This window comes from Equus asinus, chromosome 2, assembly GCF_041296235.1.
Source record: "Equus asinus isolate D_3611 breed Donkey chromosome 2, EquAss-T2T_v2, whole genome shotgun sequence".
Lineage (NCBI taxonomy): Eukaryota > Metazoa > Chordata > Mammalia > Perissodactyla > Equidae > Equus > Equus asinus.
In genome coordinates, this window is record NC_091791.1 from 9,248,447 (window position 1) to 9,273,724 (window position 25,278).

At 49.9% G+C, this 25,278-nt stretch overlaps 1 protein-coding gene across 3 annotated transcripts in view; it reads left to right on the plus strand.

Annotated features, from left to right (window-relative positions):
• The window catches only part of CPXM2 (carboxypeptidase X, M14 family member 2), a 133,616-nt gene extending 118,060 nt beyond the window's left edge, over window positions 1-15,556 (plus strand). For all 3 annotated transcript variants that reach the window (XM_070481438.1, XM_014867238.3, XM_014867239.3), the window contains 3 exons: window positions 2,769-2,908; window positions 4,849-4,948; window positions 12,122-15,556. In XM_070481438.1, the coding sequence (XP_070337539.1) occupies window positions 2,769-2,908; window positions 4,849-4,948; window positions 12,122-12,375 (494 nt within the window). In that variant the 3' untranslated portion in view covers window positions 12,376-15,556. The remainder of the gene's footprint in view (window positions 1-2,768; window positions 2,909-4,848; window positions 4,949-12,121) is intronic.
• The last annotated feature ends 9,722 nt before the right edge of the window (window positions 15,557-25,278 follow it).

The window sequence follows — 25,278 nt, forward strand, 5'->3', positions numbered from 1 at the left end:
GAAGTCTGCAGTTTCATTTCTTTGTAGACTGATGAAATGCGATTTCTAATTTCCTTCCCTCCCCCTACCCCTCCTCTCCGTCTTTTTGTTCCTTTCTTGCTTGCTCATTAACAGCGCACTGACAGGCATTAGTTAATGGAGACTGGGGCGGTTAAGAGCGCAGTGCAATCAGTCTCAAAATGCACATCGTTTGTAGCGTGTGCGTTTTAACTCCAAAGTGATGTTAGATCTCTTTGTTTGTGGCTGCGATCCTGCGTCCTCTCCCCGACAATGGAGGCAGATGTGCTGATGGCACCAGGCACACAGAGCTTCAAGGAAAGCACAGCTCTGTGTTCCACATTGCAGCTTGTGACAAGAGCAGGATTCCAGGCAAAGGGAGAGCACAGAGGGATGTCTTGCCATCCCCAGCCGGGACGAAGCCTTGTGCAGAACTATCTGGGTCACACCACAGCTCCTCACCCACATGTTTCGCTTTTGAAGCCGTTCTTTACAAAGTATTCTCAGCTACACGACATTCGCTGAAGGGCTGGACGTCCCAAGAGAGCCTGGCCCAAGCTTTTCCACCGTACTCGCGGTTTCTCATCATTTTGCCAATTTTTCTAGTGCTGCTAGTGCTTTGAAGACACATTGCAAAATGGCAGGCCTACTCCAGAGTTTTTAAATATCAATTTACTTATTTCAGTACTAACAAGGCCTAAAAAGTTGCTGCTAGTGCTTTGAAGACACATTGCAAAATGGCAGGCCTACTCCAGAGTTTTTAAATATCAATTTACTTATTTCAGTACTAACAAGGCCTAAAAAGTTGACAATAATGACAGTGTTAGTGCCTAGAGGAGCCCAGGCCCCCCAGGTGTCCTGCCCGTGCTGAGCGGTGGAAGTGTTGTCCGGCGGCCTTCTGTGCTCTCTGTAATTCCAGCCTTTGAGTTCAACTGCATGAGTTGACCTGGAGTTTTGATCAACCTTCTTCAACCAAACCAGGCCCCTGCCAACGGTTTTTCCATTAGCTTGATGCTGTCCCCCCCTCTTTTATTGCTCTGCTCTCACCGTTCTTGTTTCATCACAAATGTGGCTGATGACTTGTGGATGGTTTGAATTTGGAATCTGGTAGAGACTGGCCATATGTTTTGCACCATTTTGCCTGTGACTTTAGTGGTTAGGCAGCAGATTGATACAGAATCGCTCTGGACACCCAAAGCCATGATTTTTAAGCTGACATTTATGCTGAGGAATGCATCCTTGAGTCTTATGGTGAGCTGAGAAGGGAGGGAAGTTAGGATGGGTGAGGATCCGGGCTGGTTGAGGCACAGGAGGACCACACAGAGAAACCCGGTGCACCAGCTTCAGCGTTCTGGTGCCCTGACTCAGAATCCACGCGGCGCCTTCTCCTGGGCCCGTGCGTCCTGGTGGTCACATGGAGCATGGCTGCGGTATGTTTTCTTGCTCATCACCCTGTTCTCCAATAATAACTGTTGGGAAGAGAGCCACTGGAACTTTATGCCACCTAACATTCATTTATTCGTTTCACAAACAGTGGGTGCTATAGTGGCTGAACTGTGGCCCTCCAGAATCTATGGCTGCTTCCTAATGTCTGGAACCTATGAATGTGACCTTTGGAAAAATGGGTCTTTGCAGGTGTAATTAAGTGAAGGGTCTCAAGATGAGGTCATCCTGTGTTACCTGAATGGGCCTCAAAATCATTGACAGATGTCCTTAGAAGAGATAGAAGAGAGGGCACAGACACAGAAGATGAGGCCCCATGAAGACAGAGACAGAGATGGGAGCGATACAGCCACAAGCCAAGGAGCTCCAGGGGCCTGCGGAGCTGGAGAGGCAAGGCAAGGCCTCCCCTAGAGCCTTTCTGGGGAGCACGGCCACGCCTGGGGTTCGGACTTCTGGCCTCTAGAACTACAGGAGGATCCATTTCTATTGTTTTAAACCACCCGCCATGTGGTCACTCCTAACAGCAGCCCTAGGAAACTAAGGCAGGGACCGACTCCATGCCAGCCTGGCTGCCTTCCGTCTGTCGTCCTCGTGTCGGGATGCTGAGGTTGTCTGCTTTCAGGCTTAGCGGGTGAGTGCGTTGGCCCTGAAGCCCCAGCGCCGCGCTCTGCGTGGAGATAAGAGCAAGGTCGTGGCATCACCCACACCTGGCTTCAAACCCTGACTCTGGCTCTTTCCAGACGCATGACTCTGGGTAGCTTTCTTAACTGTTCTCTGCCTCCGTTTTCTTATTTGTCAAATTGTGCAGTGCTGCCCTCCTGTCTGCTGGGTTTGCGCTCAGCCGATGCGGAGGCTGAGGACAGGTCCTGGCTTCTGTAAGGCACTCGGCAATGGTGGTGTGGCTAGCTCTCTTTCTGAATTAGAATAGAAAAGTGCTATAGAGCTGTAGCTGAGAACACCGTAACTATAAATTTAAATGCTTAAAATACTGTTCCCTATTGATACCTTTATTCTAAAAACAGTGTGCTAAACTGAATTTAATAAAATAAACAGAATTTTACCTAAAAATCACTTTTTTCAGGCCTCCTTTTGTGAACGATGTTCTTATATATGCCCGTCTTTCCCATAAACTAGGCTGGCTGCATCCTCTCTCAACCTCTCATCTCCTCCCCCAACATTTGCTCTAAGCAATTTTTGTCTACAGTAGATACCTGACACGTCCTTGTTCAGATGAAGTCTTCTGAATCACATCCTTGACCGTTCTTGCTGTCTCCCCAGTGCCACCTTGAGCATCGTTTAGTGACAGTGTTGTCCGGTTGGCTTGGCAGGTCTCAATGATTTCAGCTACCTTCACACAAACTGCTTCGAGCTGTCCATCTACGTGGGCTGTGATAAATATCCGCACGAGAGCCAGCTGCCTGAGGAATGGGAGAATAATCGGGAATCCTTAATCGTGTTCATGGAGCAGGTATGGCGTGGGCACACGGCTGTGATGGGGGCTAGCTGAAGAATGAGGCCCTTTTGATGGCTGAAAAGGTGAGACCAAATTGGTGCTTCAGACCTGGCTGTTGTCCTGGGCCGGCCACTGCAGTGCTGGGAGGAACCACTGTCCGTGAACACTTGATTAGACCCAAGAAAGGGAGCTCTGAGTGGATATTACAGCTCCCACTGGTCCAAGGTGGGTGAGACTAGTTCAAGGGGTTCTCAGATGCCTCTCTGTAGGGAGGGGGCGACATATGTCCGAGCCAGTGTGCCCAGGCCCCTTGTATACTCTACTAGGGCTGCATAGCAAAATACACAGACTTGGGGCTTAAATAATAGAAGTTACGGTTCTGGAGGCTAGAAGTCCAAGATTCAGTGTCAGCAGGTTGGTTTCATGCTGAGGCCTCTCTCCCTGGCTTCCAGACGGCTGCCATCTCACTATGTCCTACTGTGTCCTCCCCTCTGTGTGCACACATTCCTGGTGGCTCTGTGTCCTAATCTCCTCTTCTTATAAGGACCCCAGTCAGCCGGATCAGGGCCCACCCTAAGAGCCTCATTTTAACTCCATCACCTCTTGAAAGATACTCTCTCCAAGTACAGTTACATCCTAAGGTACTGGGGGTGAGGACTTCAACACATGAATTTGTGGGGGACACAGTTCGGCCCATAAAGCCCTCAGGCTGAAGAGTCATCGCTGCAGGTGGCGGGGTGTTACCTGGGAGCAACTCCAACAAGCGCCCGCCGGGTCCTGCTTGGAATTCGTGCAGAAGCCTGCTGTATACACTAGAACCCCGCACACCTTCCCTTTCCCGCTCTCACAGACACAGCCGCCTTGTAGGCTTGAGTAAACTGGTTCTAGTCTGGTGCTAAAACCACCTGAATAACATCCAAGGCCCGCTAAGGAACAGACTAACTAGAAACCAGAGGAATAAACAAAACTGGATGTCAAACCTCAGTCATATGACTCTCGTGATTCCCTCCATTAGAATCAGATCCTGAGGCTGTGCGTGCAAGTTGCCCTTTCCGTGGGTTGTCACGGATAAGGCAGCAGGAGCATTCAGCCGGTGGCTTGCACTGCCCGCTTCCGGTACCTGCCCCTCCACACAGGTGGCAGAGGTCGGCACTGGGACCATCAACCCAGTCGGCTCTGGGGAGGGTCCTGGGACGCTCACTGCAGCTCACAGTGTGTACTTCCCCAGTACAGAAGGGTCCCCATTTGTTCTTCCCTCTTGGGAAACTGTGAGCACACTTTCTCTCCCCACCCCGTAATTTTGTGAGGAAGGCTCTTTTTCATTTCATATATGAAAAGATAGAAGACCTTGACTATATAGCAAGCTAATCCTTCTAAAGTGATGATCCCAGTTGAACCAAAGAGCCTCCTGTGGATAAAATGCCCAGGCGTAGTAATATGTATAAAGAATGTCATTGGAAACAATAGTATGTCACCTTGGATTGTCACATCATTCTACAAATGGGGAAACTGAGGCACAAGGTTCTGAGCTGATGTGTGTCATGACTCAGCTGATCAGTGGAAGGGCCCTATAGACAGAGTTGTAGCTTACAGGGACGTCTTGGACTCTGTCTTTTGTCTCTGCCTCTTAAGTCGTTAAGTTTATATAGCCCAGGAGAGTCAAAAATAAATATGTCTATAAAAAATTAAATTCTATTTTTAGTGGATGTGTTTTCTATTAACCTTCTCAGATCCTAACATTTTTTAAGCCTTTGGGATATTTTAACTCCAGTGGAAGACTTTCTGGAGCATAGACCCAAAAGGAATACGAAAGTTTGCACACCAAACCCAGGCAGAGCCTGTGGGCGTCTGAGCTGCACATGGCTCTGAGCCATCCGAGGCGGGCGCTGGGCGGCGGCGGGTCGGGTCGGGCCAGTCGGCGGGCTCACCCGGTGTCTCGTTCTGTTGCGGACCAGGTTCATCGTGGCATCAAAGGTCTGGTGAGGGATTTACATGGAAAAGGAATCCCAAACGCCGTGATCTCCGTGGAAGGCGTTAACCACGACATCCGAACAGGTAATTGAATGTGTGTAAACTGCCTTTCAGGAGATGTCGGCTTCTGGAAGGGTTTCACTGGGGTTGAAGTCTTGAGTTGAGTGTGGAGACTTTGTCCTCAGAGCAGAAGTGTCGGCTGCGTCCTCTAACTTCATGGAGACCCTGCGCAGTGGGGTTTTCAACCTGTGCTTGCCCGCTTCTCTCTGTGCCCTTTTCCCACATGATCTGTTTGCAAAAATTTCATAGATGTTCTCTCTCATTTCTTTTCTCGCTTTAACCCTTTGAGGGAGGCAGGCCCTTCTTTCCCTTTTTCAGGTGAAGAACAGAAGCTCAGAGAGGGTCAGTGACGCCCTGGAGGTTTCAGAGGCGAGTGGCCTGGGGTTCAGGCACCTGACTCCCGGCCTGTGCTGTTCCTGCTCTGGGCAGCACTGCCCTGCTGGCTGGAAGATGCCTGCAGACACTCCGCGGATCTGCACGAAGACCGTGTCTGCTCTTTGCGGATTGGAAAGTGATAGGACAAGTCCAGGCTTCCCCAGGACTGTCACCACTCAGATGGCACTTGGTGTGTTCAGTGGGAAATGAAGATACAGTGACCCTGACCTTGATCGATGATATTTGCAGCAGGACGCAGTGACAGATGACTGTGGAAGAAAGAGGACTGGCTGAATGCTAAATCAGAGTGTCTGCAAGAGTTCTGGCAGAGATGGGGTGTCCATGGCCATATTTAAACCCACCCGGGGGTTTGTACACCGAGGGAGACCGAGGAGCGCTGTGTCCTTGTGTGGGCAGATGCTCTTTACTATGGCGTCAGCTGCAGGGAGCTGGGCATGGGTGCTGTGACAAATGACCACAAATTAGATGGCTTAAAAATCTAGAAATTTCTTCTCTCACAGATTCGGAGCCTGAAGTCTGAAATCAAGGTATCAGCAGGGCCACACTCTCTCCGGAGCCCCGGGGAGAGCCTGCCTTGGCTCGTCCAGCTTCTGGTGGCTTCAGGCATTCCTGAGCTTCCTTGACCCCATCACTCCAGTGTCTGCCTCTGACTTCTCTTGGCCTCCTCCTCTTCTGTCTCTCATAAGGACACTTGTCAGTAGATTTAGGGCCTCCCTGGCTAATGCAGGATGATCTCCTCTTGAGATCCTTGATTACATCTGCAAAGATCTTTTTGCTAAATAAGGTCACATTCATACGATCTGGGTAGTTGGATGTGGACCTATCTTTTAGAGGGTCCCCATTCAACCTACTACAGGTCCTATCGAGGAGCAGAGAGTAGACTCATGAGCAAGAGACAGGAAATCGTGATTGCTGTAAGAAAGACCTTGTCAGCCCTCAGACACACTGGAACAACTGGGAGAAACCAGATAGCACGCTGACTCCGCAAGCGTTTGACATAGCCTGACCCGTGCCTGTTGGCCTAGACTGTGCTGAGCCAGCCGAATGTCCTGATTTGCCCAGGACTGAGGGGGTTCCCAGGATGTGTGACATTCAGACTTAAAATAGAGATGGTCCCAGGCAAGCTGGCTCAAGTCCGTCCTCTTCCTGTGCTCCCTGTGTGTTATGACCTGTGACACGTGCGACGGCCAGAATGATTCACGAGGTGCAGAGGAGGAAACGGAGGCTCAGCCTTGGTTCTTCCCTCCCGCGCCCCACGCCCAGTCTGTCAGGAGGCAGGTGTAGAATCCAGCCCCTGCTCACCTCCTCAGCTGCCACCCTGGTCTGGCCTGCCACCTCCTGCCGGGTCACCATGATACCCTCCAGACAGGCTCCTCCCACTTCTGCCCTCGCTGCCTCACAGCCAGGCTGAGCTTGGTACCAGGGAAGCTGGGCTAAGTCACTCCTCTCCTGAACTCTGCAGGGGCGCCCCAAAGTCTTAAGGTGCCTACCCAGCCTTATAGGATTGCGCCACCGGTTCCCTCCCAAACCTCCTCTCCTACAGCCTCCTAGGGGGACTGACTCTCCCAGTTTGCCCGGGACTGTCCCCATTTAAAACTGAAAATCCCAAGTCCCAGGAGTGCCCTCAGTCCTGGGCAAACAGGATAATTGCTCCCCATGCTTCCTGCTGCCCCATCCTCTGCCCCCACCCACCGGCTCCTCCTGAAGGACTGAGGCTGCACGCTGGGGCCCTCGCTCCAGCTGCTCCTGCCACCTGAACCTTCTTCCCTCGGCGGTCCCTGTGTTCCTTCCTCGTCCCCTTCAGGTCTTCGCTGAGATGTCACGGTCTCAATGAGGCCCGCCCTGACCACCCCATTTAACGCTGTCCACCTGCCGCTGCCACCTGCTGATCCCACTCTCGGTCCCCACTTCCTCCTTTCTCCAAAGTGTTCCTCCCTTCTAGCACACTACATTTATTGTGCATATTGTTTGTTTCTGTCCCCCTCGCTAGTAGGGCAGGACCTTTGACTGTTTTGTTCATCAGTGTGTTACAGGCACACTGTCTGGCGCTCAGTAGGTGCTCAATAAATAGTTGAATGAACGAATGAGTTTGAATGAATGAGTGGACGTGACATGGTGTTTCCAAGAGAGCGCAGTGAGTGACTGAGCTGGGATTTGAGCCAAAGGCTTGAGACTCTTAAGTCCAGTGCCCCTTACTTGTCCCCGTGCTGTTCCTCCTGAGTCGGGGAAGGGGCCTTGTCCCCCCAGACTGTTCACATGTGTTCATAGACTCTATCCTCCCAACAAATGGTCCCATTTGACCCATGAGGAGGGGGAGGCTCTGGGACATTAGGACAGGGTGAGGCTGGGGTTCAGACCTGGCCCCTGTGTTCACTGCCAGGCTACCTGCCCACGTGCCTGGTACAGAAGGCCAATTATTGTTTAAATGAGTGAAATGTATCTGAAATGCCACAAAATAGTAGACTGCTGTGTAATGCTGTGAACTGTGCTCTTTCCAGGTAATTGTCCTATTTGTTTGCTCAACAATATTTTCTAAACATCACTACCACTTGTCCTTGAGGATCTTATAGCCACTGACCACAGGGTTTCACACTGTGTAGCATGGCATTTGGTACATAGTAGCCCCTCATAGGCATCCACTGATTCATTCATTCATCCATTTATTCATTCATTAATTCAACAAATGGAGATTGTGTACCAGTAAATGGGCCAGATACATGCAAAGTGCTGGTGATGATTCTGAACGAAGGATGCTGTTGATCTGGCTCTGCACAGGACTTGTATTTTAAACATGGCTAATGAGCTCCTTTAAAAGATTGATTCATGAAAGAGCCTGGAATGTTCCTTGAACTATTGGTGCCTAGTATGCAGTGTGAGAAAACGTGAGGGTTTTAAGCAGAGTGGGAGATTAAAAGGCTCCGGGGCCCCACAAGCCAGCAGGGGGTACTTTGCCTACTGAGCTCTGAATTTCAAGCGCCTGTAATCAAGGAGACAGTTTTGATGAACTAATGGGAGTCGCATCTCCCTCTGTTTCCCCTACAGATAATTTCCAAGCACGCTCGCATGAGGATGAGTGCCATGCTTTCCGCCTGGCTCCTTGTGGTATTTGTTGTGCCGTCTTTCAGTGTCGCCATCGGCTCTGAATTTGCCTTGATTTCTGTCTGAGGCTTATGTGATCTGACCAGGTTTATTTCAGGAGGGATTTTGCATAAAATAAACAAGGGTATTAAATGGAATTCCACAGCGAGGGAGACTAGTAATGATGCTTTCTAAATGCAGGTAAATACGTCGGCCAACACCTGGCTCAGGACGCCACATGAGTGTCCTTAGTCTGGTGGACACTAGCTTGACCTACTGACGAATGGCCATTTGTTAGGGGCTGGATTGTCCCTTCGGTCTGCAGGCGCCAGGCGATGCCGGCTGTGTGTCGACCTCCCGCTGCAGCTCCACGGAAGCTGACCTCTGAACACAGACCTGATCAGGGGGACCACCCAACACGCCATCCAAGTCTCATGAAGTGGATGGTTCTAGACTTTCCCGGTGGTCAGGGGCAGAAGCAGGTGGAACAGGAGCCTTGGTGATAAGTGTGAGGAAAGCCCAGCAGAGAATTTCCAGGGAAGAGCAGGCCCTGCCAGGCAGATGAGAGAGTCAGGCCTTTCCGTGTTACAGAAATGGAATCTTCCAGATTACAGAGCCGACACCCTCCATGCTGGTTCTGTGACCCTAAACAAATTCCTGACAGTGTCATTCATTCTTTTAACATAGCTTATTGAGCACCTACTATGTACCAGACTAGAGATAGTGTGGTGAACGAGACAAGTATGGCCTCTGACCCCGAAGAGCATACATACATTCCAGTAGAGGAGACCTACAAGCACTTATAAAGGAAAGTAAAAAACTTAATTGCAGACTATGATCAGAGCCAAGAAAGAAAGAAATCAGGTAATATATAGAAACAGGTGAGAGAGCCGAGGAAGGTTCCCTCCCTGAAGGGATGAGCACAAGCTGGCCTTTAGAAGAGCAGGGAACAGCATTCCAGTCAGAGGGAACAGTCATTAGCAAGGTTCAGAGTCAAGAGTTAAGGAACAAAAAATCCTTGTGTGGCTGCAGAGTGGTGGGCAAGGGAGGAGGGGCATGTGATGACGTGGGAGGGGTCAGCAGGACCTGAGTTGGGGTTTTGCTTTGAGCATTTAGCCCTTATCTGAAAGGGGTGAATCCTCAGGCTGACAGGACACTGTCTCCAACTGCTTGTCTCAAATGAGTATGTTGTATCTGGATTTTCTTTGAAGACTTATCCAACAGAGCCATAGGAACAGAACAGACTGCTTTTAAATTATGGAGAGTCGGTTTCATTATTAAGGAAAAAAAAACTTTACGCATTTAAATAGAATCTTAAGGCCTGAGTTTTCAAAGCATGAAAGGGAGTTGATCCAGCCCAGGAGTTGGGGAACAGCAGTAGGAACAGCATACGCAAAGGCCCTGCCTGAGGTGTGAGAGGCGTGTGGCCCGTTCAGGGAACCACTGTGAGATGGGACACCGGGATGTGGGAGTGGGATGTGGATGGCAGGGGCAGGAGCTGGGGTTTCAAGGGTGTGGGCCACCCAGGGACTTTGGGTTTCATTGCCCAGGTGACCATGTCCTAAGGACAGGTTTAAGGCCCAGGTGCCAAGACATGATAAGAAGGATGCCAGCCAAGGTGTGGAGGATAGACTGGGGAGGGGGTTGGGGAGCCTTCTGGCTTTTGCTAGGAGGAGAATCACAAAGCCTTCTCATCAGCGTAAGTTTGAATCAGTAGTGCTGATAGGCATTTGTTCATCACGGATTCCTTCCACCCCCTCTCAGCTCACTGGGCACCTCCCTCCGGGAGACCTGTCCCTTCCCGGGCTGTTTCTAACTGACCTCCAAGTGTGCTGGGGGCACGCTCCACTGAGAAGAACGGCCTTTGGCAGGCGCCTTGGCTAGTCCACTCTGGGGTTTGCAGGGTGCAGGGACCTGCGGTAGCTGAGACTTGGTGTAAAATGTTGATAAGGCATTTGATGTCACGTTCACACATTCCTCTCCATCCCGCTCATCCGACTCAGCATTGATTGAGGGCGTGCGTGGAACGTGCTGCGAAGCACTGAAGAGCACGACTCAGACTCTTAAGGAGCCTACGAGGGATAATGACGGGAAAAGGAGGTCGCACGGTCCCGCAGGAGGGCAGGCAGGATGCTGAAGCGGGTGGCTCATGCAGGTTTGCCCGGGGAGCCATGGGAGCGGAGATGTCTCAAGGGGAGGCTGCCCTGTGAGGCTGAGGCCAGCTGATGGCAAGACGAAGACTCTCGCCTTCTGAAAAGCCATGAAATGTTTTCACGAAGGGAGACACAGGGCTTAGCACCAAGAAACAGCAGGGGCCGCCCCGCTGTGGTGTCCCGGGAGCTCTCGTATTGATCCCTGTTTCCCAGTTAGCGGACTGTTTGTTCGTGTGGCAAACAGCTGCCTACATGTGTCGTTTTTCATAACGTCTCATGCTGTCACGTGCACACAGCGTCACCTGGGGTGGCTCGGATGAATGAAGACTAGTGTGGGCTTAAACGTGATGCTTCGAAGTGTGACAGATGTGTATGTGGGAGGTCTGTATTCACACACACACGCACGCGGAGTTTTCGCCCGCCCCTTGGAAGACATCGGGGCTCTTTCAGACAGCCCCCCCTCACTCGGGCCTCCCCAGCACGCCATCAAATCCAGCCTCTCCTCTTCTTTACCTGGCGCCGAAGCGTTAGGCCAGGCAGGACGTTCAGATTGTCATAAGAGAGAAAACCAAACCGGGCACTGGACGACCAGCGAATTCCCTGCTGTGTGACCTTGTGTAGGCCATTGCACCTCCCTGGGCATCCGAGGACTCATGGAGAAAAGGGAATGTTGTAGGATGGACACCCGGGAGTTGTTTGTTCAGTGGATCAGTGGCTGCCTCGTCCTTCCAGGTGCCATATTCTCAGTGGGAGTCGCTGGTGTCTCCCTTTCTGTCTTTTGGCCACTTTAATGTCAGGGGTCTAAGGGTTCTCAGGCGCTTGAAGGCCCCTGGGGAGGGGTGGCCTCAGCCTAGAACCCCGCTGTATGCAGCAGGGAGCTAGGCTAGAGCTAAGCGTGGACACGGGTCCCCTTAGGTGGTTTTTGGGGGCAGACCAAGGGTGAAACTGGGGAGGCGGGGGCTCAGTCTTGCAGCACCCATGTGTCACTGCCCCTGCAGCTCCAAGGTTCTCTTGGCCCCTGGGCCATGGAACGAAGGCCATGGAATCAGGTGCCGATCCCAGGGCCTCCTCCCTGGTCACCAGCCCTCATCCTGTGGAGTTCTTTCCTTCTCTTCTCAGAAGTGAGGAGCCCCACCTCTTTTAAAAATTACTGTTCTGTATTTATAGCTGTGCCAAGGGAAGCCAGGAAGCCAGGCACAGATGGCTTTTCAAGATGGCATTCTGTGCCAAGGGCGTATCGTTTGAAAGTTCAAGTTCATAATGAATGGCGTGTATTGTCACGGAGGAAGGAGGGTTGGTGATTGTTTCTCCACCTCTGTTCGTGTGTATTAGCGCTGCGGGGAACCTACACCCCAACCCCCTTCCTGTTAAACCCCTTAAGGCGGCTTCCAAAGAGGAAAGCATCTTGGCTTCCAAAACACATTAAGAATTTGCATCTGCGGGGGCTCGAATTCCTCCCTGCCTGCCTCGGGGTCTCTCTCTGGCCTGGAGGTTGGTCTTGGAATAACTGGGCGGGTGGCATCTGTGTTAGAAAAGAGCCGCTCTGAATCCCTCTGCTTGCTTTTCACAGCCAGCGATGGGGATTACTGGCGCCTCCTGAACCCCGGAGAGTATGCGGTCACAGCCAAGGCGGAAGGTTTCACCTCGGCCACCAAGAACTGCATGGTCGGCTACGACATGGGGGCCACACGCTGCGACTTCACGCTCAGCAAAACCAACCTGGCCAGGATCAGAGAGATCATGGAGAAGTTCGGGAAGCAGCCGGTCAGCCTGCCAGCCAGGCGACTGAAGCTGCGGGGCCGGAAGAGACGACAGCGCGGGTGACCCCTGCCCCCCAACGCTCGAGACACATCCGGACCCCTGCAAATTAAACCACGCTGGTCGTAGCTCCGTAGAGGACTCGCTCACTGTTGTTTTCTCTGTAATTCGAGAAGGCCTAGGAGACGGTCTGTATTGCAAGGCTGGTTCCAAGGGAAGGGCCCGAGGGCTTAGGATATTTTCTTTTCTTTGTTCCCGTTTATCCAGATAACTCGGACAGGGCAGCAGAGAAAGGCTGGTAGGAGTGAAGCTGAGAGTCTGAGAAACAGGGAGTTGCCTGTCCAGGGCCTCCTGGCTGTGCAGGAAGGGAAACCGGTGCTTCGCCCATTTTCGTGACAGCAAGAGGTCCCTTGCATTTGCAATTTGCACGGCTAAAATTGCAGCATTCCCAGGGCCCGGCTGTCACAAGTGTCACCATTTGAGATGCTCATGGGCATTTTAAGGGAAACCACCCTCTCTGGCCCTGGGACATTCCAAGCTGCTGCAGACAATTGCCGTACTCTGTTCACAACAGAGACGTTAGCAAGCGAGCATCAGTCGGCCCCTGGAATCCCTCTGGTTTCCCTTTCAAGAAAGGATCCTAAAAGGGGAGAAAGGCTGCAATCGTGCAAAAGTGGTTGTTGGGCAGCAGCATGCCTTGGGGCTCACTGCATCCATGCTGGGGCCACAGAGAGCCCCCAAAGTCCCTGCTGGTCCAGTAGCTCTGGGGTCTCCCTGGGGGGCAGAGCAGGAGGCGCCAGCCTTCCCAAGGGACCAGATGTCTAGCTGGTGCTCCTCTTGGACCTGCCAGGACTTGAGAAGAGCGTGGAGGCTGACCTGCAACCCTCTCTCTGCTCCAGACAGTCCTCCTGTCATGGAAATGAGTCCTAAATTGGCCTGACATCCCCCTGGGAGTTATTTTTGGTGGGTGGGATGCCAGACCTTCCAGATTAAGCTAAATTTGATGGAAAGCTCTTGGAATTATCTGTGGAGCACTGATTCGGAAGGGGTTATTGAATTACCATGCGAGATTATTTGTCTCACTTTTTCTTAATGTTGCTGCCTCACTGACTTGGGGAGAATGAGAAAAATAAAGAAAGCAAATGGTAAGATCCTTCTAGTGTGTGGTTTTCCTGGGTAGACTCGCAGCCACCCAGACGCCTCTGTTGGCGGGTAGTCACCCTAGAGGAGGTGCCTGCTTGGGGCGGGGCATCCTGCACCCCCGTCAAGCTGGGTGCTGGTGCTGACAGCTGCATGTTCCCCGGCTCCTTCCCAGGAGAGGCTTGTGCTTGGGTGAAATCCTCCTGATGCTTTGGACCCGCTAATAACTCCTGGGGATGCCAGTGAGCATCTTTCCAGAAAAGAGCCTCATACGACTTTTTGACAGTCTATACTAGGATTGGCAAACTTTGCTTTATAAAGGATCAGTCAATATTTTAGGCTTTGCAGGCTATAAAACCCATCACAGGGGCCAGCTCAGTGGTGCAGCAGTTAAGTGCACACATTCCACTTCGGTGGTCTGGGGTTCACCGGTTTAGATCCTGGGTGCAGACCTACGCACCGCATGGCAAGCCATGCTGTGGCAGGCATCCCACGTATAAAGTAGAGGAAGATGGGCACGGATGTTAGCTCAGGGCCAGTCTTCCTCAGCAAAAAGAGGAAGATTAGCAGCAGATGTTAGCTCAGGGCTAATCTTCCTCAAAAAAAAAAAACAAAAAAACCTGTCACAAGTACTCAACTTTGCTATTGTAGCACAAGAGCAGACATACACAATACATGCATGAGTGGGCATGACTGTGTTCCAGTAAAACTTTATGCACGAAAACACATGGCAGCTGGCTTTGGGCCCCAGGCTGGGGCATGGTTAGCTGACCCCTGCTATAAACCAGTGTTGTCCAGCAGACCACTCTGCAATGATGGAAATGCTCTACCCTGTGCAATCTAGCAGAGTAGCCACTAGCCACATGTGGCCATTGAGCACTTGGAATGTGACTCGTGCAACTTAGGAACAAAATTTCTAGTATTATATAATTTTCTTTAATTTAAATTTAATTTTCGGTAGCCATATTGGACCATGCAGCTCTCTATCAAGCCCTCGGTGGGGAAGTCTTACCCTCGCAGCATTAGATATGGTAGGTGGTGATAGAAAGCACTTGAAGTGATGAACCGGCTATGCGGTTCAGGAGGATTAACTGCTCCAAGTGCAACAGCAGACTGTCGATTCCCGGTCGGGCCAGGAAGCCGGGAAGCCGACTGGGAAGCCCGGTTCCCACCCCTGGTGCCGAGATGATTCAGTCTCAGTGCCAGCCTCCAGCTCGGGACCTCGTCAGGCCCAGGGACACAAGCTGCCGTGTTCGTGCGGTTCTCCACCCTCTGCAAGGCCTGTGACCAGACAGCTCATGAACAGGTGTCGGGCTTGCAGGCTGGAGCTGTGGATTCTAGGCCAGGCACTGCCCTGGGTGTGTGGTCTCAGGACAGGCAGCCTCTCTGGTCCCCCCACCACTCCTGCAAAGTAAAGCCCGTGGGCATGATGAACTCTAAAGGCCAGTCTGGCTGGGCGTCCACTGATCCTGGTGGAGAACTGACATTCCAGATTCCTAAAGCTCTGTTCTGCTGGAGCTGCGTCTCTACTTGGCCCCTTCAGGGGGCGCCCCATTGGCTCCATCCTACAGCGACTCCTCATGGAGACTTCAAGCACAGACTGCCTTCTTTGACCCAGTTCCCAGAGCTTCTCTCCTACTTGGCTTTTCCCCTGCTTTTCAGCCGGGAGTACCCCTCCTGCATCTTGCCAGGGGCTTGGCTTGGACCTCTGCATATGCTATTTCTCCCCACAGCTGAAAACTTTCCTGCTTCCTTCTCAAGGCCTGTCTTGAATGCCACCTCCTACAGGAAGCCTTCCTTCCTCTCACGATGGACACGTTTGAACAGACCCACAGAGCCCTCAGGGCCTCTCAGAGGCACAGTTCTCCATCCCTTTCCACTGGAAGGGGTCTTGCTTCCGGTTCTTTCTCTCTGCTGTTGCTGCAGAATCTCCCCAAGGGCAAAAACAATGTCCCCCTTAGGATTCGCCCCCACAGGGCGAGCTCGGGCGCCCTACTCACCCAGCGTGCTCAATAAAGCCACGTGGAACTGAACTAGCCTGTGCCATGTGCTGCTTTGTTTATAAGATGAGAAAATGTGACTTGAGAAATTAAAAATCTGTAACATGAATTCATTTATTGTCTTTTTACCTTCTCAACAGTCTTCACTTTTATAAGTAAAGTCAGATACTTAACTGAGTACAGACTTGTCCAAAAGATTTGTAGAACATTTTGCTTTCTATCTGGGTGTTTTTCTAGAAGGTAAAATCAACAGAGAACCTGTCTCCTGGTGTCCTCTCTTTTCTTTATTCTCCTACCCGAGGCCGGGGGCCACAGCAGCCGTGCCCTTTTCAATGCTACCTGGGTTTTGTGATGCAGGGCGTTTAAGGAGCTGCCCAAGTCACGATTCTTCAGCCACCACAGCTTCTTTTCTGTGATTTCATTAGGAAACTCCAGGATTTATTCAGTCCTTGCACAACAAAAAGACACTGGGAACAACTTTACCACTACAACCTGTCATTAGTGTGTAAATCGCATAGTAGAAAAGATGTTACATTAAAAGGCTATTTTGGGTGGCTGGGCCAGAAAAGGACCCCAGGTTTGCAGGCTCAGAATTAGCCCCAGGATCACCACCCTCGCCCAGAGAAGCTCAAATTTCCAGGCTGTTCTGTGTTGGCATCCCCGTACTCACGGGGACAGTCACAGTGGTTGGGGTAGCTGCCACCCACAGAGCCACTCACAGCAGGAGTGGCCAGAAGCTGCCCAGACTGGTTCCCAGAAGCCTGATTCTGCAGCTGACCTGACCGCTGAGGCTATGACAGCTCTTCCTCCTGCCTGTCCGTCTATCCTCTGCCACATGAACACAGCCCGGAGTTCCCAGCCAAGGCACAAGAAGTCCAGGGAAAATTAGAAAAAAGAAATCAGAGAGGTGGGATAGAGTGTTTCAGTGCTTCTGGTGTGCACCGAGGACAATGACAGGTCTTGAGAGCTGAGGGGCACCTGGAGATCAATGAGTCCAAGGATGGCAACCAGGTGTCCTCTTGCAGGCCGCCTCTGATTGATAGGAATTGCTTGGAGCTCTGGGTAAGAAGGATTCTGAAGCAGAGTCCTGGCTCAGTGGGAAAGAATACTGCAACAGATTAGCTCTGCCTGCTATGGGTAGGGGAAAGGTGACAGCATGGTTGTCTCATATTTCCATGTCTGATCTAGTCCAATCTCCCTGGGTTTAGAGACAGGAAAACGGAGGCCCAGGAAGGAACACAAAATGTCCAAAGTCATGTTCCAGCGCATGGCGGGGGTGGGACTCTTAGGGCAATGCCCTTTCCATTTTCCCCCTGGAAAACTGTAATTAGGTCCTGGAATAGCCCTGGGGGCTCTGCCTCTTGGCCTGACTTTCTCAGGAGTTGATCAAGCCCCCAGGCAGTGATGGAAGCCGTGGGAGCCATGGGGGCGTTTCAGAAATCAGAGGACAGAAGATGGGAGCCCTTATTGACCAACTTGTCTGGGGAAACTGTCAGCAAGGAGCTGGTGAAATGCACAAGAACGCCCTGAAGAAGTTCACTGGGCCTGACTGTAGATGCTTTCTTGCCGTCATAGCTGCCCGTCCCGTTGAGACAACCTCACAGTGGGGCGATGTCCTGACTCCCTGGCACCATTTGATTTCCAGTTGGCGATGCTCATCAGGTGCAGCTTCCGTGTCCTTCGCCAGCCCGGTGAGCTTTCCCAGCGGCAGGAGGTCAGCTAGTTAGATAACTGACATTTCCAGTTATCTCATCTATCATGAGAGCAAACGTGACAGATAGGGACAGGGGCTCCACTCACACTCATTAGGGCCTCGGTTAATGGACTCTAGCCATGCCTCATCCATTTATCACATCCACAGGACGGCCACTTTCTGGAGCCTCCTCCCAGCCTCTCTTTGGAGCAAGGCTGAGCCGTGCACACGAGCTGAAACGTGAGTCCATCACGAGAGTCAGCGGTTCGCTCCACCTTCCTCACCTCTGGGTGGTTTTGGAGCAAAGGATTTAAGAGCCTCATCCTGGGATTCAGGAGATCTGGGTTGTAGTCCCAGCCCTGCCAGTTACTCCCTGGACCCCCTTGGGTAAGTTACGTAACCTCTGTGGCTCTCAGTCTCCTCGTCTGTAGAATGGGTAGGACAACATCGTCTACCTCGCCGGTCTGCCGTGAGGATCCACGTCACGAGCATTTTGGCTGGCACCTGGCAGGCGGCAAGCACTCAGAGACAGGGAAGTAGCTGATTATATTTCTTCAGCTACTATGTTCCCAGCTCTATGCAACATCTCTTTTAATCCTCACAGCTGCACTTACAGGTGAAGACTGCTATTATTCCCACTTGTCAGATGAGGAAATTGAGGCTTAGGGCATGCCTACATACGTGTAGCCATATCATCTACTTTGATTTTTTTTTAAGTCGATCACCATGATGGAAGCTCCCATCTTGATCTACTCCTTAATTTGTTCTTATAATCAGCCTTAGCTGAGCGCTGAGGGAAGTTGGAGCAGAACCGAGGAGACAGACAACCCCAGAGCTACAGAGGAGATACCCCAGCACGGAGAACACTCACTGCACGGTGTTGTCTGTCCATGAATGTTCACTGAAAATCGTGGCTTCCTGTCTGACTCTGCCTCACTCCTCATTTTCCCCAGGCAGGGCCTCTTGCTGTCTGGCTCCCCAGATGGGCCAGGGGACATAGCAAAGCCCAAGGTCCTTTGGGTATTGTCCCCTTCCAGCTCTGGGAAGTCCAGAGATGCCAGGACGTCAGGATCTGGTTCCACGCCTTCTGCCGATTCATATAGAACACACTGTACAGGGTCTGATACAGGGTCTGGGGGATTCTTTGGGGCAAGAAGAAGAGGGAGACCTCTGAACCCCATGGAGAAGGTTTCCAAGGCACCCCCAGGCCCGCGGAGGAAGGAAAGGGCCGTCCCGTCCTGGTCACTGCTCTTCCTGGGAGGCCGGCGGGATCGAGAGGGAAGGAAAGGAGCATTAGGGGCGGCTGGGCTTAAGTTTGTCCCAACACTGCCTCTTACCATCTGAGCGACTTGAACAGGTTGCCTCATCTCCCCGAGATTCATTTTCCCATCTCTAAAATGGGTATAGTCGTCCTTGCCTCTTAGGGTTGTTGTGGAGATTCAACGTTAAAATCTTTAAAATGCTCGGAACCTTTAGCATCAAAAATATCTAGAAATGAAAATGTGCTATTTTTAGAGAAAAGTGCAGCCACGTTAGAAGACAGTCTGGCAATTTCTCAAAATGTTAAATATGGCATTACCATATGATCCAGCAATTCCAGTCCTAGGTAGAGACCCGAGAAAAGTGAAAACATATGTTAACACAAAACTTGTATGAGAATGTTCATAGCAGCATTATTCGTAGTAGCCAAAAAGTGGAAACAACTCAAATGCCCATCAACTGATGAATGGATAAATGAAGGGTGATATATGCATACAATGGAATATTATCCTGCAATGGAAAAAAATGAAGTAGTCATCCGTGCTGCAATATGAATGAACTCAGAAAACATTAGGCCAAGTGAAAAAAGTTAGTCACAAAAGACCACATATTGTATGGTTCCTTTTATGTGAACGCTCCAGAACAGGCAAAGCCATACAGACAGACAACAGATTGGTGGTCGCCTAGGGCTGGGGGGCGGGGAGATGGGAGGCAGGGAGGGTAATGGCTAAAGGGTATGGGGTTTCTTTTGGGGGTAATGAAAATGTTCTAAAACTGATTGTGGTGACAGTTTGACAACTCTGAAAAACCATTGAACTGTATACTTTAAATGAGAGCGTTGTATGGTATGGATTATATGTCAATAAAGCTATTTGTTAAAAAAATGTGGTCATACCTGATTAAATAAGCATCATCTTTAAATATGACTTTCCAGGCAAGACCTTGGTTGCATATCCAATTTTCCAAATTAAATCGCAGTGAGAGGAGGACAGGTTCCTATGAACCGACGCAGGTAGCTGTGTACCCTACAAAGGAGGGAGCCCACTCAGTGAGGGGTTCTGAATTCAGGAATGAAAACCAAGGCAAGTCCAATTCACTTTTCAAGTTTGTCATCCAATAGCTCCTTCACGTTCAAGAATAAACTGATCCTTTCCTTGGGGACAGGTATCAGGGGTGTGCGAGGACAGGACTAGGTTAATAATAATGTGAAGAGGTTATTAACGTGTGATGCATTCATGTTCTCTTCAAATGTGTCCATAAATAAACATTTAAAAAATTCTCCATTTCAATTTCCAAAACAGAAAACATTGATAGTTATAACCCTAAAATCAAAAGCTTTTTGGGGTCCTTCATAAGTTTTATGAGGGTAAAGTTGCCTGGAAACCCAAAAAATCTGAGATCTGTTGCTTTAGGACAAAAGTACTGTTTTCCTTGAAAAATAGAAGCGTCTACACAGGTGTATTTCTCGATCACTGTTCTTTCTAGGATAGTCTCAACCACTTATATCAAATATAAGTTCTAACCAAAGTAAATAACTTCTGTTTCATAGAGCACACTGTGGGATGGTTGACTGAAAGCTGCTGTTACGCACCAGCATTTTAGCAAACTAGTCGAGCACGTGGATTCACAGAACAACTTCCTTTAGCCACATACCTCCCTTAAAGAACCTCTAAAAGTAGCAAAAATGTGCACACTCGTTACTGTGGCCCAAAGCATATATAAATGAGAAGCGAACATCTATAAATTCAAAATGATGCTTAGTAATCAGTGTTTTAGTATTCGTCTTGCTTAGCAATGATCTTGGCATCTAATGATTATCCACTAATTAATGCAATTTAATATCAGTCCAAGGGCTTAAACTACTCTCAGATCTTGGAAATTACCTTCAAGCTGATACACTACAAAACATAATTACTGTTGAAATATAGAGTTTGTCAGAATAATGATTCAATTTAGTTGAACACTAATTTACATTTCTCATAGCCTTAAAAATTAGCTAGAAATAATGTTAGCTTATTTAATCAGTAAAAGTGAATAGTTCAGGAAAAAACACACCAAGTAGAATAACATGGAGCTCGTATTCCATATAGCATTAATAAATCAGAGAAGACATAGTTGTTTTTATTAAATTAAAGTGATTAAACTAGTCTCCCTTGCTGAAGATTTCCCTTAATTATACGGATTCCTAAAATGCTTCTAAGTTAGTTTCGGCTAACACATTTAAAGTATTGGAAGCTTAATGTCCTTATTTTCTGATAATTTTAGGAAAATTTAGTTTCTGTAAGTATTTATGTCAATAAGTCAATCAAAACCTTGCTCCTTGAACTTAAGCGACTTTGTAATTTAATTTATGCACACCCTCTGGAGATAGGAAACCAGGAATTGCACAATGAAAGGTAAACTTCTTTCTGCATTAGACACACGACATTTGTATCCACAGTGAGGTTATTGCTTCAACTCTGCCATTTCAGCTGCTGTTCACAAGACTCATGGGTCCACATATCAAAGAGCTGTTCTCTTTCCTGGTAGGCACACAGTTCTTACTTGATTTGAGTTCAAAATAGACAAATGGACAAACAAAAGATTGCTTATAGGTGAACTCTTACTCCCAGCAGCATGCAGCGGCCTCTCTAGGTGCAGGGCTGCGCTCGAGCTTGGTGGCCCGCTTTGCTTGCCCTTGCAGATCCCGAGTGCCTGGGCACACATGCCGCCCTGGGGCATCCCCTCCCCAGTAAGTGATGGGTGTGCGCGTGTAAATACTCCAGCTCCCTTAATTCCTGATCAGGACATCAGTGAGTTGACCCCGTACTGTCCCCAGAACACCCCATGGGACCGATCAAGGTTGCCCTTGGGGAGACTTGGCTTATATCACGTTCTTACTTAGACTCCTCCTTTCCCGCCAAGGTCTCCATTCTCTACTGGGTTTTCCCAGACTCGCTTCCCAATAAACCGTTCGTACAAATCCTCATCTCAGAAGCTGCTTCTGGGGAACACAGCCTAAGTGTTTACCTAATACCCTCTTCATGCTTAGTAACTAAGCCCTGAGTATATTCAAGGGTTAATAATATCGACAAAGAAAAGGCTACGTTTCTGAACTGTCCTTGTGGGTAGGGGGTGGCACCATGTTTATAAGTTCTGGATAATGAGATGGAAGTGAGAATTCCAGGAAGTGAGAAGAAAGGGAGGGTATGCCTATTTCTTCTTTCCCCTTTCTCCTTCTGTCAGCCTGGAACAGAGACACGAAGGTGGGTGCTCAGTAGCCATCTTTGATGCTGACCTTGAAGGTGGAAACCAAGCATTGAGGATGGCAGAGTCTGGGGCCTGGAGACACCAAAGTGCCACCATATCAGTCCCCAGCTGCCTTCATCTGGACGTTTCCAACCGACCTTGTTTCAGCCTTGGTTATTGGGGGTTTCAGGAGACGTGGAATCTTTATCCTAACTGGCACTAGGCTCAAATTCAGGTCTCTCTAATGCAACAGTTAGCGTCTCCAGCCATAAGCAATACTGAACTCAGGAGCATTTTTGCATCTATTTTTCTAATTTGGTCTGCCTCAGAACTTTAGAAACCCAAAGCCAAAATGCTAAACTGCGACTAAAAGAATAACGGTGTTTCTGGGATAGTTTCAGCTCCGGTTTTTAGATGCTCCATTATGCCCCGAGGTCCTTTATGAACATCCTCATGAAGTCGCCTGCCATCTCTTAACATTTTCCAAGCTGTCGCTGGGCACCACCTTCTAACTCAGCAGCCTGTGAAGGATTATAAGGTGAGAATAAAAATGCTTCAGTCTGCTGGCCTTGTCAGAGCTGTGAATGCCGCTATGTTCACACATTTGGGTGCAAACTCTCTGCATGGTGAATCCGTATCAGTGACCCGGGATAATTTTGCATTAGCAGAAAATACATGCATGATATTTCAAAACATTGTTTCACACCTTCCAGCTGATAATAAATAAAGAACTTTTCAAGATACTTCTTTTGGTTAACAGAAAGGTAATGAGCTTCTTCCGAGGGTGTTTGCTCGTTCAGTGACTTCCTTAGGGATTACGTTATCTGTGTTCTCCTAAAACTCTAGTAAAGAAATGTGTCGTGATGTGAAGGGGGTAGGTGTGGAGCCCTGTGGCAGAGGGGAGTGAAAAACTGAATAGGCCCTTGGACGATAGTCAGACTATATATAAAAATAGAATTGTGCCCCACAATCTGCAGCAGCCAGCCCGGGAGACCAGCCCCCTCGCTCTCAGGAGGTAAGACTTGTAGGAAGTCAGATTGCTGTCTCCAGTAATAATTCAGGAAGCCAAACAATAAACCCTCTAACAATCAATCCAGAAGGGCCAGGACTTGATCACTACCTGACATCTTCCTTAATTTCTGTCCCTGCTTCCAATTTAGGACCAACCAGAGAAAGTCCAGCCTACTCTCCTCACCAGTCACGTAGGATGCCCTGATTCTAGCTAGCCCGCCTCCAGCTTCCCCAGGCCAACCGTCCCCAGTCAGGGCCCACCTGAAGCCTCTTTGCCAGTGTAAAGACTTCCCGCTCCTCTGCCAGCCTTTCAGTCTCTGCCCAAATGCAAGAGATGTTTACTGAGCACCAGCTCTCACAAGCGTGGAATAAACAGCCTCTGCCTGCTCCCATGGGTGTGGTCTGCATTTATTCCACAGGAGAGAGCTCAGGCAATGGAAGGAGAGAGAAATGGATGTGACTTCAGACTCTGTCACTCACTGCCTGTGTGACTACAGGCAAGTCACTAGACCTTGCTCAGGCTCAGTGTCCTCACCTGCAAAACGTGGCAGCAACAAAGGCCATGCACAGTGCTGTAGTGATCCTAAAGGAGGCAATGAAACAAAGCCCTCTGCGTGATGCTGGTGCAGAGCGAGCATGCAGAAAGTGAGGGACCCTCCACTTCACTCGTCAGTTCCTAGACATCAATTCTATTACTTTAAGTTTTTTTTTAATTTTTAGTAATACTGAGCAAATATATGTTTTTAAAATTTATGCAGCACTTTGCAGCTTACAGAGGATTTGCACACCCATTATTTTATTTGTTCCTCCAGGCAACCCCCTGGGGCAGGCAGGGAAGTTCTTATCAGCGCCGTTATGCAAATGAAGAGGTGCCTTTGGAGCAGGAGCGGTTCACTGGGCTGGCTGCCCCTCTAGTGGGAGCTAGCTGAGCGGGTGGAGCCGCCAGGGCTCTTACCCCACCCTGACCTCTTTCAGTACAAGTGGCAAACCGAACATGTTTGCTGAGTTCCCGGGAGTATTTGTTTAGGATTTGCAGCCTTCGGATAATGAAGGGGATGTGGGCTCTGAGCCAGAACAGAGCTGCCCTCTGCCGTGCTGCCAGCTGCCGGGCTTCCTCCACACACAGCCCTCGGTTTGGTTGCTGGGGCCGCTTTCCATTCACGCTCTGGGTCTGTTGTGCAGACACCCAATGTTATCAGTGCAAAAGGGATTATTCAGAACTAAGATGGTAGTTCAGTGCCTTTGAGGGTTATGAGCCAGATGTGCAGAAATACTCAGGTCCTTCTCTGCCAGTCGCCTCTCCCCACTCCCTAGAGGCTCCATGCAAGGAAGAATGACAGTGGCACAGGAGTCAAGGCCACTGTATAAAGAGCTGAGCCGATGAAGGCTTCTCTGGTCACAATCCAGCCTTTCCCCCTGCAAAGGCAGTGGGGGACCCAGTCATTTCAGAAGGGCTCACTGCTCGGTGCAGTGAAGAGGGAATTTGGGTGAGCCCTCCTAGGCTGGAGTAGGGGCTCGAGAGGGAGCAAGAACAGGTTCCTGCCTTTAAGTGCTATAACCACACCCAGTGAGGAAACATGGACCAATGATTATCATGTGTTCTGGCCAATCGAGCACCAGCACAGCCTGGGGAGTGACAGGGAGCTGGGAAAGAGGAAGTCTGGGGCTGGCCTTAGATGAGACCAAATTATCCGCCATACCTCCTGGGATGCTTCCTAGTTAAGATGTGAAGGCATCCTACACAGAAATGGACCCAACCGTTCCAACGGTCATGTGGAATTCTCTTACCTCCTTGCATGAAGGAAATTTTGTGTCCTGCTCTGAGCAATACAGGGGGATTCCCTTGAAATGAAAGTTTGTCATGAGATAAGCTTTGTCGGCAAAGCCTTTACTGAGTGTCTGCTGTGGTCTCCTCCGATAGGCACCGGGGACTTAGGATGGAAAACACCCCAGCCCTGTGGTTGGAACACAGGCAAAAAGAGACACATGCCAACTTTGATGGCAGTTTTAGTGACAGGTCAGTTCCTCTGATGACTTAGGTGCTACAAGGCAAGAAAGTTGACCTTCAACTCCATCTGGAAGATGCACCAGAGTTCACCCTGCAGACCAGGAGAGGAAGACAAAGAGCGGGCCCTTCTGGGGCGGGGGGAGCCGTCCATGCAGGGCGCAGAGAGGCACAGCCGTGTTGTATTTGAGGAGCTAGAAGACACCTCCCGTTAGAGAGGGGAAAAAATCAGGGGGGGAGAGGTTGATGATGGCAAAGAGGAAAGCAGAGGCAGGATTGTTTCAGGCCTCGGGTGCTCCATCAGGTCTTAAGTAGAATCCTGTGGGTGCGACAGGCCATGGAGAAGTTGGCAGAGGCCACACATGTGATTCCAAGGAAGGTAAGAGAGCGGGAACACAGCTTCTTGCTGAGAAGTAATGGGGCCGTTTCAGTGAGCGGTTACTTCAGTCTAAAAATATGCATGTTAGAAACCTTTCTTTTAAAAAATAGAGTGGAAAAACTGTTTGGTTCTTAAGGAAGGAGGGTAAACAGGCTTCAAAAAAAATCAAACTAGAGGACAGGCTTTAGGATTTAATTGCAAACCTAAATGTGGCAAATCTGGTACCTTTATAAGCACTTCCCACACATTAGCT